Below are 13478 nucleotides of genomic sequence, written 5' to 3'. Positions count from 1 at the left end.
TTTCTTCTCCCCATTTATTTACGTATTCAATTATTTGTTTATATTACTATGGACTCACAGATATTTATTTTACACTTCGAGTTATAACCCAACGCTACATTGTGTTGGTGCTCAAATTTTTCCAACTGTGGCCAACGGGAATGAGAAAGCATTCTGAATTGAATGTAAATAAAAGCACATCAAAATTTAAGGGATATTGCTAAAGCAGTATTCATAGGGAGATCCGTTATATTAAATACTTATATTAGATCAGAAGAAAGAACTTATAGCAATGAAGAAATCAATAAAATCAATAGGAAAAATACTAAAAATACTAGTGAAACTAAAAGCTATTTCATGGAAAAGATTATAAAAAGACAAAGGTTTCACTCATATGTGGAATTTAAGAAACAAAACAAAGAAAAAAGAGAAAAAAATAACAGACTCTTGAATAGAAAGCACAAACTAGTGGTTGACAGAAGGTGTATGGTGAAATAGATAAAGGTGCTTAAGAAGGACAAACTTCCAGTTACAAAATAAATAAGTTATGGAGATAAAAAGTAAGCATAAGGTATATAGTCCAATAAGATGGTAATAATGTTGTATGGAGACAGGTAGTGACTATACTTATTGTTGTGAGCACTGAGTAGTATATAGAACTGTTGAATCATTATATTGTACACCTGAAACTAATATAACATTGTATGTTAAGTATATTTCAATTAAAATAAAAATAAATAAAATTGCATTGAATTTTAAAAATTAATAAGTCTCTAACCAAACTGATCAAAAAACAAAAGAGAAAAAACACACTTCACCAAATCAAGAATAAAAGAGAGGGCATCAATTCAGATATTACAGACATAACAGTTAATAAGGGAACATTATGAACAATTCTAATTCCATAAATCAGACAACTTATATGAATGAAACAAACTGCCAAAGCTCATTAATAGAGAGATGATCTAATAGTCCTTTATCAATTAAAAACACTGAAGATTGCTATAGGCTGAGTTGTGCCCCCCTAGAATTTTATGTTGAAGTCCTAATCTCATAACTCAAAATATGACTGCATTTGGAGACAGGATCTTTAAAGAGATTATTTGGGTATACCCTAACCCAATATGACTAGTGTCCTTATAAAAAAAAGAATAGGACCCAGATACCACACAGGGAGAAGATGGCCATCTGCAAGCCAAGAAGAGAGGCCTCAGAGAAATCAAAATTGCCAACACCTCGATCTTGGACTCTAGCCTGAGGAATTGTGAGAAAATAAATTTGTTGTGTAAGCCAATCAGTCACTAGCTTGACTAGCCAATCAGTCACTTTGTTATGAAAGCCCTAGAAAATGAATACAAATATGTATTTTAAAATTTTAAAACAATCACATTCCAAGACCAGATGGTTTCACTGAATTCTACCAAACATTTAAGAGAGCAATAATAACAATTTTGTACAAACTCTTCCAGAATATAAAATAGGAGGGAACACTTCCAAACTAATTTTATGAGGGCAACTTTACCCTGATACTCAAACCAGAAAAAGACATCACAAAAAAAGAAAACCACAGATCAATATCATCATTAACATAAATGTAAAAATCCTCAATAAAACACCAGCAAATCAAATCAAACAACATATAAAAAGGGTAATATACGAAGTTGGGCTTATCCCAGGAATACAAAGCAGGTTCAACATTTGAAAATCAACCATATCAACAGATCATAACTCACCATATCAACACACAAAAGAAGAAAAACTATGTGATCATCTCAGTAGATACAGAAAAAGCACTGAAAAAAAATTCAACATGCATTCATAATGAAAACTTTCAGGAAACTAGAACTAGAAAGAATTTCCTTAATATGATAAAAGACATTCACAAAAATCCTACAACTAACATTATAGTTAATGATGAAAAACAGAAGTTTTTCCCCTAAAATGAAGTCCACTCTCTCTATTCTTATTCAGCATTGTACCAAAGGTCCCAGCTAGTGCAGTAAGTTAAGAAAAAGAAATGAAAAGCATACACATTAGAAAAGTTGAAAAATAAAACTGTATCTATTCACAGATAACATGAGTGTCTACATAGGCAAATTCCAAAAAAAGAATATATAAAAACACCCCTAGAATTAAGAGTGAATTTAATAAGGTAAAAGGATAAAAGGGCAATATAAAAAAATCAATCATATTTCTATATACCAGCCGTGAACAATGGAAGTTAAAGTATTTATTTTATTATTTATTTATTTATTTAAGATTTTATTTATTTGAGAGAGAAAGCAAGAGAAGAGAGCACAGAGGGAGAGGGAGAAGCAGACTCCCCACTGAGCTGAGAGCCTGACTCAGGACCTGATCCCAGGACCCCAAGATCATGACCTGGGCCAAAGGCAGCCGCTTAACCAACTGAGCCACCCAGAAGCCCCAAAGTATTTTTTAAAGTCCCCTTTATAATAGCACCAAAACATAGAAGATACTCAGATAAAAATCTAACAAAATATATACAAGATCTGTATGTTTAAAACTATGAAACGCTAATTACTGATGAAAGAAATCAAAGCAGACCTAAACAGAGTGAGAAATGCTTCCATCAGGAAACACAACAATGATCCCATTGAGTTAGAAGTTGAGAATGCCACCAGGCCATTTTAAAGATTTTATTTATTTATTTGACAGAGTGATAGACAGCCAGCGAGAGAGGGAACACAGGCAGGGGGAGTGGGAGAGGAAGAAGCAGGCCCCCAGCAGTGGAGCCCGACGTGGGACTCGATCCCGGAATGCCGGGATCACGCCCTGAGCCAGAGGCAGACACCCAACGACTGCGCTACCCAGGCGCCCCTACCACCAGGCCATTTTAGGTTCCTCATGCTTACTGAACTGATAGGCAAAGATGGGTTACTATATTGCTCAATAAAACTAATTCTAAATATCAAGGAGAAATTGGGTATCTACTAAATAGTAGGGATAAGAAGGAGTATGTCTAGAATGCAGGTGATCTTCTAGAGTGCCTTTACAGTGATTAAAGTCAATGTAAAACTATAACAACGAAATTTAGACATGACTGCTACTAGCTTAGACCTTTTAGGAATGAAGGATTGTCACCCTACCAGACAAGGAACCACAACCAACTCAGGTGCTTGCTGAGGTCAAAGAGAATATGGAATAGGTAGAAGAAGGCAGTTCTACCAGATGCAACCTTGCGACCAGTTGCACAAATGAGGATGTAATAGTTACAATTTTATATCTGATTTTGTATAAATATCTGATTTTATATATATATATATATGACATATATATTATATGTGTAGGCATTATAGATATATATATCATATACATTCAAATATATAATTTAGCCAAATATTTTTGTTTTCTTTTACAGTTTATTAAAGGGGAGTATTAATCAGCTGAAGAAGAAAGACATCAATCAAAGACCAAAAAGGGGATTTTTATATCCTCTTTTGAGGACAGGGTGAGAGCGTGTTTTCAGTTGCCCACAGGTTAACTGTATGATCATAGATGGAAGAATAATGTTTTTATTTGGAGATTAGGTATTTTTTTTATCTTTGTCAAAATCATTTTTTTAATTTATTTTTATAATTATGATATGTTAGTCACCATACAGTACATCATTAGTTTTTGGTATAGTGTTCCATGATTCATTGTTTGCGTATAACACCCAGTGCTCCATGCAATACCTCCGGTGAAGGGTATTAAGGAGGGCACGTATTGCATGGAGATCAGGTATGGTTTAAAGAGATGTGTATGGGTGCCAAGTTGACAAAAGATGGACTGTGGCCACTCTGCAATATGTCAACATGACTAGGCTGAACTACTTCTCCAAGAACTCTATTTCCCAAATGTTTGCAGTTAAGATGGCTTACAAAAGAGGTTCTTATGTGAGACTTTAGAAGGTGAACCTTCCAAATAGCCATTTTGTAGTTCACACATACGATAGCTGACCTCCTGACACACTTCATTCTTTACACAGAGGGAAAAACTTAGTATCACAAAATGCCAATATTTCCCAAATGAATATAAGTGTCATGCCACTCTAATCTGAATTTCAAAAGGGTTTACATGGGTATACATGTACCCCGATGTTTATAGAAGCATTATCAACAAAAGCCAAATTATGTAAAGAGCCCAATGTATATCGACTGATGAATGGATAAAGAAGATGGATAAAGAAGATGTGTGTGTGTGTGTGTGTGTGAGTGTGTATATATATATATGTGTATATATATATACACATATATATATATACACATATATATATATACACACTGGAATATTACTCAGCCATATTAAAAAGAATGAAATCTTGCCATTTGCAATGAAGTGGATGGAACTAGAGAGTATGATGCTAAGAGAAGTCAGTGAGAGAAAGGCAAATGCCATATGACTTCACTCACATGTGGAATTTAAGAAACAAAACAAAAGAACATGGAGGGAGAAACAGACTCCTAACTATGTAAAACAAACTGAGGGCTCCTGGAGGGGAGGTGGGTGCAGGGATGGGTTAAACAGGTGATGGGTATTAAGGAGAGCATTTCTTGTGATGAGTGCTGGGTGTTGTATGTAATTGATGAATCACTAAATTCTACAACTGAAATTAATATTACACTGTATGTTAACTAAGTAGAATTTAAACAAAAATTTGGGGAAAGAAAAAAACAAAAGGATTTACATGGGAATGAACAAGATAACTTAAAACACCATAGGTAGCAATAGCCCAAATAGCCTGTAAAATTTTCTGATTGAATTATAATTGACATACAATATCCTATTAGTTTCAGGAGTATAGTAATTTGATATCTTTATATGAGATAATCCCCTTAATAAGTCTATTTACCATCTGTCACCAAAGTTATTACAATATTATTGCCTACATTCCCTATAGCTTTATATTATATCCCCATGATTTGTTTATTACTGGAAGTCTGTACCTCTTAATCCCCTTTACATTTATTTCTTAAAAATTAAGGGGAAGATTTGCCTTTCTAGATATTACTTACAACTACTATAAACAAAACAGAATAATTGTCCACAAGAACAAACAAGACAATCAGTGGAAAAGTTTGGAGAACAGAAAAGGATCCAAACAGTTTTGGGAATTTAATATGTGATAAATGTATATTTAAATTTAACTGGGAAAATGGCTTAGTGAATGGTGCTGGTATAACTGTCTAGTCCATTTCCTACAGGTCTACCATACTAAGCAATTAACAGCAGAGATTAGTGATCTAAGTAAAAATGAATGAATGAATGAATGAATGAATGAATGGAAATTCTGGGAGAAATTTAAGAGAGTATTTGTACATTCCTCCAGTAAAGAACTTTCTAAACATTCTAGAAACCCACAATGGTTATGAAGGTCTCCCTTCTTAGGTATGGGGCAGGAGAAGAATTTGTATTTGTCAGACAGACAAGATGTTAGGACTTCCAAAACGTAAAGAGCTGCTACAAAATAGTAAGAAAAAAAAATGGCAAAGGATACAAATATGCAAATAAAAGAGGCTAATAAACAAACAATAAAATATTCGTTCTCATAAGCCATCAGGATAATGTGAGTTACAGTAACAAAGAACTGCTATTTTTCATTCATCAGATTGGCAAAAGTTGGGAAAAGGGTTATCTAGTGATGATAAAAATACAGGAAACTGGACCCTTCAAAACAGCTAGAGCAAGAATAAATCACTCTAACCTCTGGAAAGGAGTCTGATATTACCTATTAAAATACAAAATGAATATATACCTTGACTTACCAAGGGAACCTAAAAAAAAAAAAGCACTAGTACATAGGAAATATGTATAAGAATACATGTTGCAGATTAGTAATGGGAAAAAAGTCAACAGGAGAATGGGTTAATATATAGTTATTTCCATAAGATGGAAGAGAAGAATTCAGATAAAACAGCTTAATACTTTGCTGAAGGCTGAAAGTGGCCTAGTGTGACAGCACAGAATTTCAGGAAGCTACACATACTAGAGAGTTTGCAACACCCTTGCAGACTCAACAGGTCTCTAATAAGTACTCATAAAAACACCTGAACACGGAGATAGAAATGGAAGGAATCCCTCCCTCAGTGGCACAGGCTTAGAGAAGAGTCACAGCCACTGTGGAAAATGCATAAAGCCCTATTTGGACCTATCCCCTCCCCAGACAACAAAAGTCTTCCATTGAAGGAGGACTAGCAGCAAACCCTGTTGTGCACAGGTGAAGAACCAATGCAGCTGGAAAAGGCTAAAGAAAAACATTCTACTCCTGGAGGAAAGGCAGGAAACTGTCCTGAGCTCAGGATCCTATAGCGATACTATCCCCAGTCTCCTACCACTAAGCAAGGAACAGGAAACCTCCCACAGGAAACCTGCCAAAAATACAAAGCAGAATCTGAATGTCATAATGGGGAGAGAAAGCATCACTGACAAAGCTGCTCTCCCCACAACCAGGAACAGAAAATCTGCCAAAGGGCGAGACTGGACTATGACCACAAAGAACTCTGCCCTCCTGCCCAGGCCAGCCAGCACCAGGCTACCACTAGAGCAGGGGCATGAGTGTGGGGAAGAGCCCTTCTGAACCACAGGTACACAGAGAAGGATTAAAGCTAAGGATGGAACAGGAATGTGAAGAGAAACTCTCTAGCATTGCAGTTGCCACCCTAAGTACAATTTAAATCTTGAGAAATTTTAAAGTCAATAGTTCACTGTAGGTAATGACAGCAACACAAAAGCAAAATCCAGCTCATGTCCCAAACACGCTAAATCAAGAATCTACACTAATGGCCTAGCAGAGGAACAGGCATGACTATTTCCAGGCATAAATTCTACTTACCTCAATCTCTACTTTTCTATACCCAACATCAACAGCCTATCAAAATTTACAAGGCATACAAGAAGCAGCAGCAGCAATAACAAAATCACTGTCAAAGAAACAAGGCAATTCTAAAGAAAAAAACTTAGAAATGACCCATGTGTTAAAATCATGAGAAAGGGAATTCTAAATAACTATGATTAATATGTTTAAGCTCTTATGGAAAAGGTGAACAAAATGCATGAACAGACAGGGAATTTGAAAAGAGATGGAAACTGTAAGATAAAGTCAAATGGAAGTTTTCTCAATAAAAAACTTTGTAAGATGGGCACCTGGGTGGCTCAGTCTGCCTTCAGTTCAGGTCATGATCTCAGGAGGTCCTGGGATTGAGCCCCATACAGGGCTCCCGCTCAGCCAGGAGCCCACTTCTCCCTCTCCGTCTGCTCCTCCCCCATACTCGTGCTGGCTTGGGAGCACACTCTCTCTCAAATAAATAAATAAATAAATAAATACTTTGTAAGAGAGCTAAAGAATGTTTTCAAATGGGCTCATTTGTTAGTGAACAAACAAAGCTGAGGAAAGAGTCAATAAATTTGCAGATGAATTGATAAAAATTATCTTAAACCAAAACACAAAGAGAAAAGAGTAGGAGGAAAAAAGATAAAATGCATACAGTTACAGCCCCTTTGGAAAACAGTCTATCAGTTACATTCTTATGACTCAAAAATCCCACTCCTAGATAGATTTACCTTAAAAAAAATGGAAATGTAGATTTACACAAAACCAGTATGTGAATGTTTGCAGTGCTTTTATCCTTAATTGTCAAACTGTGGAAACACCCAAATGTCCCTCAACTGCTGTATGGATAAACAAACTGGTATAGCCATACAATAGAACACTAATCAGAAAAAAATAAATAAATATCATTAAAAGCAATGGTGGAAACAAATATCAACGGCACTCAAAAAGCAACATATTTATGATTCTATTTATACGACACTTTGGAAAAGACAAAACTAACAAGAACAAAAACAGATTACTGGTTGCCAGGTGCTGGTGCTGGGGTGAGGGGATGACTGACTACAAAGGAGCATACGAGAAATATGAAGGGTGAAGGAAATGCACTGTATCTCGATGGTGGTGGCAGACCTTTGTCTATCTCCCAGAACTGTATGATAAAAGGATGAATTTTACCATATGTAATTATAAATCAATATTTAAAAAGTATTTTCTTGTAAACTATTTTTGTGTCAGACCTGTATTTTAATAATTACACAGTGTGACACTGCCTTAATTAGATTTGACATTTTCCAAATTTATTTATTTATTTATTTATTTATTTATTTATTTATTTATTTATTTTCCCAAATTTAAAAGCATCATTAAAGAAGAGGATTCTGGCACTTGATCTAAGGTTGAAATGCATGATCTCTATAATCCTCTCTAGCTACAAGGTTTTTGAGGTATGGGATTCCCCAACCTCACACACACAAATTTTACATATATAGAAATTTATGTTTTTATATTTATAATTTTTATACTTTATATATGTATAAATCTATATATGTTCATGATTATATTTATATTTATATTATACACAAATGTAAATAGATAAATACACAAATTTTTGAATATTCTTCAGTATTATTTTTTATTCATATCTATATTTTCTTTTTTTCCTTACAATATATGATTATGTGTAATCAAAAAAAGTTTTTATTTTCCTTATAAAGTATATACTGTGCAACAAATTAAAATGAAGAAAATGAGGAAGCAGGTCATATGCAAGTCTATACAAATCTGTAATTCCTAGTATAAGAAAATATAAATAGCTCATTTTATTAAACTGACATGTTTGATATATTAAAATATTTTTAAAACAGGAGAAATTTGCCCTGACAAAGGTGGGGTGTGGAGCATTTTCTTGATTCTTTTTTTTTTTTTAAGATTTTATTTATTTATTTGACAGAGAGAGAGACAGCCAGCGAGAGAGGGAACACAAGCAGGGGGAGTGGGAGAGGAAGAAGCAGGCTCCCAGTGGAGGAGCCTGATGCGGGGCTCAATCCCAGAATGCTGGGATCACGCCCTGAGCCGAAGGCAGACGCTTAACAACTGAGCCACCCAGGCGCCCCCATTTTCTTCATTCTTAAAAAAAAAAATCCTAGGAAACCATGCTTTCCCCATCTAAAAAAGTTTTCCTAGCTCTTTCCTGCATTCATATTAGAAATTTCTTTGTTCATACCTCTGAAATATAGCCTCTTCAAGAATGTGCTAATAGAAATAGGATGCAGTCCTACCGGAAAGCGGAGAATGGATGGTCTGGGACGGGCCTGCAAGCTCTTCATCCTCACTGCTCCACTTATCTCTTAGAAAGGAGCTACCGGGGGCAAATATGCTCTCACTCTCACTAGAAAGAAATTTATGTATTTGTTCATTGTTTCAAAGAATATATACATTTATGAATGAATCTTTGATAATCTAGATTAATTATTCAGTTGACATTCATCTCCATTCTAGTTCAGCTATGTGCTTCTGTTGTCAGCCCCTGGAGCTGGCCCACCTCCACAGAGATCATTCCCAAGTCCCAACGTCTGATCACAATACTCTATCTCTTCTCACATTTGCCTGGCTTGCAAACTAGCCATCTTGGATCAACTAGGCTCCTTTACCTCAGCTGTGGGAAAAAAGTACTGAGGTCACTGGGGTTTCTGATATCAACAGAAAGCCATCCAGAAAACACGGGTATGCCCCTGTCGAGTTTCTTCTACCTTTCTTCCATGGCAGCTAATTCTGAACCACCATCCTCATGTAGACCCTATCTTAATTCTCTGCCTTTGTAAAAATGTAGCCCTTCTAGAAAATATAAGCCAGAAAGCAAGAACATGTTCAACTTACTTTTTTAAAATGTGTACTTAGATACATCAACATTTTCAATTATTCCTTACTTTCTCCCTGATCAGAATTAATCCTTCCACATTCAACTCTGTGCCTTCTGTCTCCTAGACATTTTCTCTAAAATTATTTTTTCTTATATATATAATCTCCCCCATGTATAAATTCTTCCATAACATAAGAATACTTGATTCTCCCTGATCTTAAAAACAGAAACCCTTTTCAACTTTCTCTTAACAAATTTTTCTTTCCAATACTAGCCACGCTCTCTTTCTGTTCCTGTCCAGCTTCTCACTACCCCACTGACTTGTTGCACTTTCATCTGCAACCCCACTTAACAAAAGCCTCCTAATGTGATTTCTGGTTCTAATCTCCAACGTCTAGAGAAAACTCTCCCTAAATTCAAATTCCATTCTCCCACCCACCAACTTCAGGAAAAACCCAAGTCCCTCACAGTTTAAGTTACTGGCAATCTGGCCCCTTCCTACTTTTCCATCGTCATCCATAATGATCTCTTTTGTGCATCTTATGCTTTAACCTTAACAAAACAAATGCCTTTTTCTTTTGCTTCTGTGAGTCATTTCAAGTTTCTTATTCTTTCTCCTTCTCATCCTTTTTTGGATTACTATAAATATCTAATTGTTCCCCATTTCTTGCCAGATATCATCCACCTTGCTACCCGCAATCCTCTTCCTAGATGGGTAGACAGACATATGCATGAATACAACAAGAAAAATTCCACCTGTACTTCCTTTTAATTCTAACAAACTGACTAAAATATGTACTCTTTGGTCTCATGCATATCAAGTTCCTTCACAGTCTGGCCCACATTATATTTTTGGCTCTACCTCATCCTCTCGAGTTTCTGGGCATTCCAATTCACAGGTACCCTACAGCTCTTAACACATAACATTTCTCACCATTAATAAGGTATTTTCACAACTTCTTATCTTTGTACAAACTTCTTCCCCAAGTTTGAAATTTTCTTCCCTTCCTTTTCCCCTGCTCTTCTAGATTTCCACTTAAGATCCTAAATCCAACCTAAATATTTATTCAAAGAAGCTGGTGAAAAAACTCCCCCCATGCATATTTCTGTCTTCTGCATTCACAATCCTTGGACTTTGGCTCTATAATAATACTTACTACATTGTATTTAAATTTGTCTTTTACATACCTGTTTCCCTAATTAAACTATAAAGGGCAAGAACTATGTAATATTTTGCATTTGTATATAGTGCTTAGTATATAATTAGCATCTAATAATTCGTATATACTATTAGCATATAATAGGATCTCAAAATGCCTTTTGAATTATTTATTTGTTCACTTAATGCACTTTTGAAAGTTGTATATTCAAGCTTTATATTATACACATTATTATGCGATGCTATTCCAGTGACTACAGTTAATGTTACTTATAAATCTCAATGGAAATATGGCTCATTAAAATGTTCTCTTCTTTGATATGATTTTGCATGCAACACCTAAATTTGAACATTTTATAAGCATGAATGCTATTGTTTCTTTTGTTTTTCTAATGGAAATTTACTTTTCTCTTGGTTCTTTAAATGTTTTCATATATAGTACCAAGAATTCACCATGCTAACAGTTCTACTGTTTCTAGCACAGTATTTCCTTTCTTGGAAATCTATATAATTTCTAGTAGAATTAATTGTGTCCTGTGCTTTACCTTACCTCAAGTATACTGCCCTCTCCAAAGCTCCCAACACATTTACAAAGACTCTGGAACTGTATAATTGTTGAGATGACAGAGAAATTCTTTAGGGGTATCTTCTTCTTGTGTTAATACCATATTTATGACATCATAAACACAACCCATTTCTAGCCAAATCAAGTTGTACTTACTACAAAGAGTTATATCTTGAGAAACTAATCAAACATTTGAGGGCCGTTATTCACTGTCTCCACTGAGAGGGCTACAAGCATGAATGAACAGAAAGCTCACTAAATAAGCATATTGGTTATACCTTTCCGAAGCATCTTTAAAAAAATCATCGTAATTACTGTGTTGGAAATTCTGAACAGAGAGGTTTACCTTCTCTGAGCTATCTGCATTTTTCAAAACCTACAGAAATAAGAAAGAAAAGAAAATTATGGCTATGATTTTAGGAATGTATAGTTTAAAAGAAATATGATTTCTATAGCTTAAGAAGAGCAATAAAGTCTTCAATAATAGAATTAAAATTAAATTAGAATTAAATTAAATTAAATTAAATTAGAATTAAAACCACACAGTCAGTGATTTCTATTGAAATGTATTGCTCCCTATTAAATATTTTACAATCTGTCAAAACAGAGTATAAAGTACTATGCACACACAAATGAATTTTTATTGAATCACCCAAGTTATTTTCCAAAAGTTGGCAAAAATAAGCTTCATTTTTGATTTAAAAAAAAAATTATCCCTGTAGCTCAGAGAAGACTCTCATCGTGAATGCTTATCACATTTGGTTTACTGGGAATACAAAATTCTTAGCACTATATTTATCTTTATTTTAGTGCTTATATAATCTAATCCAGTAATTCTGTCTCTGCCATAAGATTTTGGTGTCCCCATAGACTTCAGTCCATTCTGTTGCATTCAGAGCCCTGTATAATTCTTAAAAATTGAGTGTAATTAGAGGGAGAAATCACATTAAAACAAAGATTCAGTAATTCTGCTTCAATTAATCAATTCATTTGACAATTCTTTTCTGAGGACCTAGAATGCACAGATAACTGCTCCAAGTGCTATGGATGAAAGAGTGAACGAGAGAGGAGTGTGCTCTGCCCTTGCGGAGCATGTGTATGCTCGGGAGAAAGAAAATACACAGGCAAACATACAAGTTACAGCTGGTGTGTTAATGCAATAACCAAGTATGGTGATATATAACTGCCATGTAGCTAAAAGATAAAAGGAAGAGCTAAGCAAAGAGAAAGGGAAGCATCCCGAGCAAAAGAAACAGCAGATCCAAAGTCCAGGCAGCCTTCCATGGTCTGCCTCTGCCTAACTGACCACTCTCATCTCATACCTACTTCTCATGCCACATCTCAAGCCATAGCCTATTCCATGTCTTTCCATCTCTTCTGAAGTGTCTTTGACACTGATTGTGTAGAACTTCTTAATCTTTCCCCTCTTGCTAATATGTTTACATGTGTGCATGCATGTGTTTTGCTTATTCTATGAAACTTCTTAGACCTGGAATACCTTTTGTGGGAATACCTACAGCCATCATTTCAGAACATGGACCCAAACACAATCAATTTTGGAAACAAGCATGTTAATGGAAAGATGTAAACAACTACCCAGCACTCTTACCAACCCTATTCATTTGGTTAATAAGTCAAAACATAACTTAACTGTTTTTAGCCTAATATGAATAAGGATTGCTTGAAATATAAAGTTAACTTATATTTTAGCAGTAGTTTGCTAAATATATTAAATTCTGGTGGATTAGCTAATTGCCATTTTGAATAATATATAAAACATAAAACGTCCTTTCTTGTGGTGAACATACCCTAATATACAGAGTTGCTACATCACCATGTTGGACACCAAAAACTAATGTAACATTATGTCTCAACTATACTCAAATGAAAATAAGTAGAAAAATAAAAATCCAAATAAAAAAATAATTAAAAGTCCTTCCCTACGCAAGTAAGAAAAATACCAACTCTCAAATATTTTTAAAACTTTTTCAACATTTGCTTTCAATATTTTGGGATTTAATTCACCTAAAATCAGTTTCAGTGTAAAGTGTACCCTGCCCACTCTGCTCAACCACCAACAGTGATC

The 13478-nt window shown here is 34.9% G+C and overlaps 1 protein-coding gene across 1 annotated transcript in view; it reads right to left on the bottom strand.

Moving 5' to 3' along the window:
• The window catches only part of LOC121101175 (tyrosine-protein phosphatase non-receptor type 20-like), a 31518-nt gene that overhangs the window by 8942 nt on the left and 9098 nt on the right, over window positions 1-13478 (bottom strand). Inside the window, exons 4-7 of the mRNA XM_040623773.1 lie at window positions 12265-12275; window positions 11671-11748; window positions 9088-9197; window positions 5163-5165 (exon numbers count right to left, since the gene is read on the bottom strand). Coding sequence (XP_040479707.1) covers window positions 5163-5165; window positions 9088-9197; window positions 11671-11748; window positions 12265-12275 — 202 coding nt within the window. The remainder of the gene's footprint in view (window positions 1-5162; window positions 5166-9087; window positions 9198-11670; window positions 11749-12264; window positions 12276-13478) is intronic.

The sequence above is a fragment of the Ursus maritimus genome, unplaced genomic scaffold (assembly GCF_017311325.1).
Source record: "Ursus maritimus isolate PB19 unplaced genomic scaffold, ASM1731132v1 scaffold_7, whole genome shotgun sequence".
Lineage (NCBI taxonomy): Eukaryota > Metazoa > Chordata > Mammalia > Carnivora > Ursidae > Ursus > Ursus maritimus.
The sequence above is the reverse complement of the archived record's forward strand: the minus strand, read 5'-3'. Positions and strand labels throughout refer to the sequence as shown.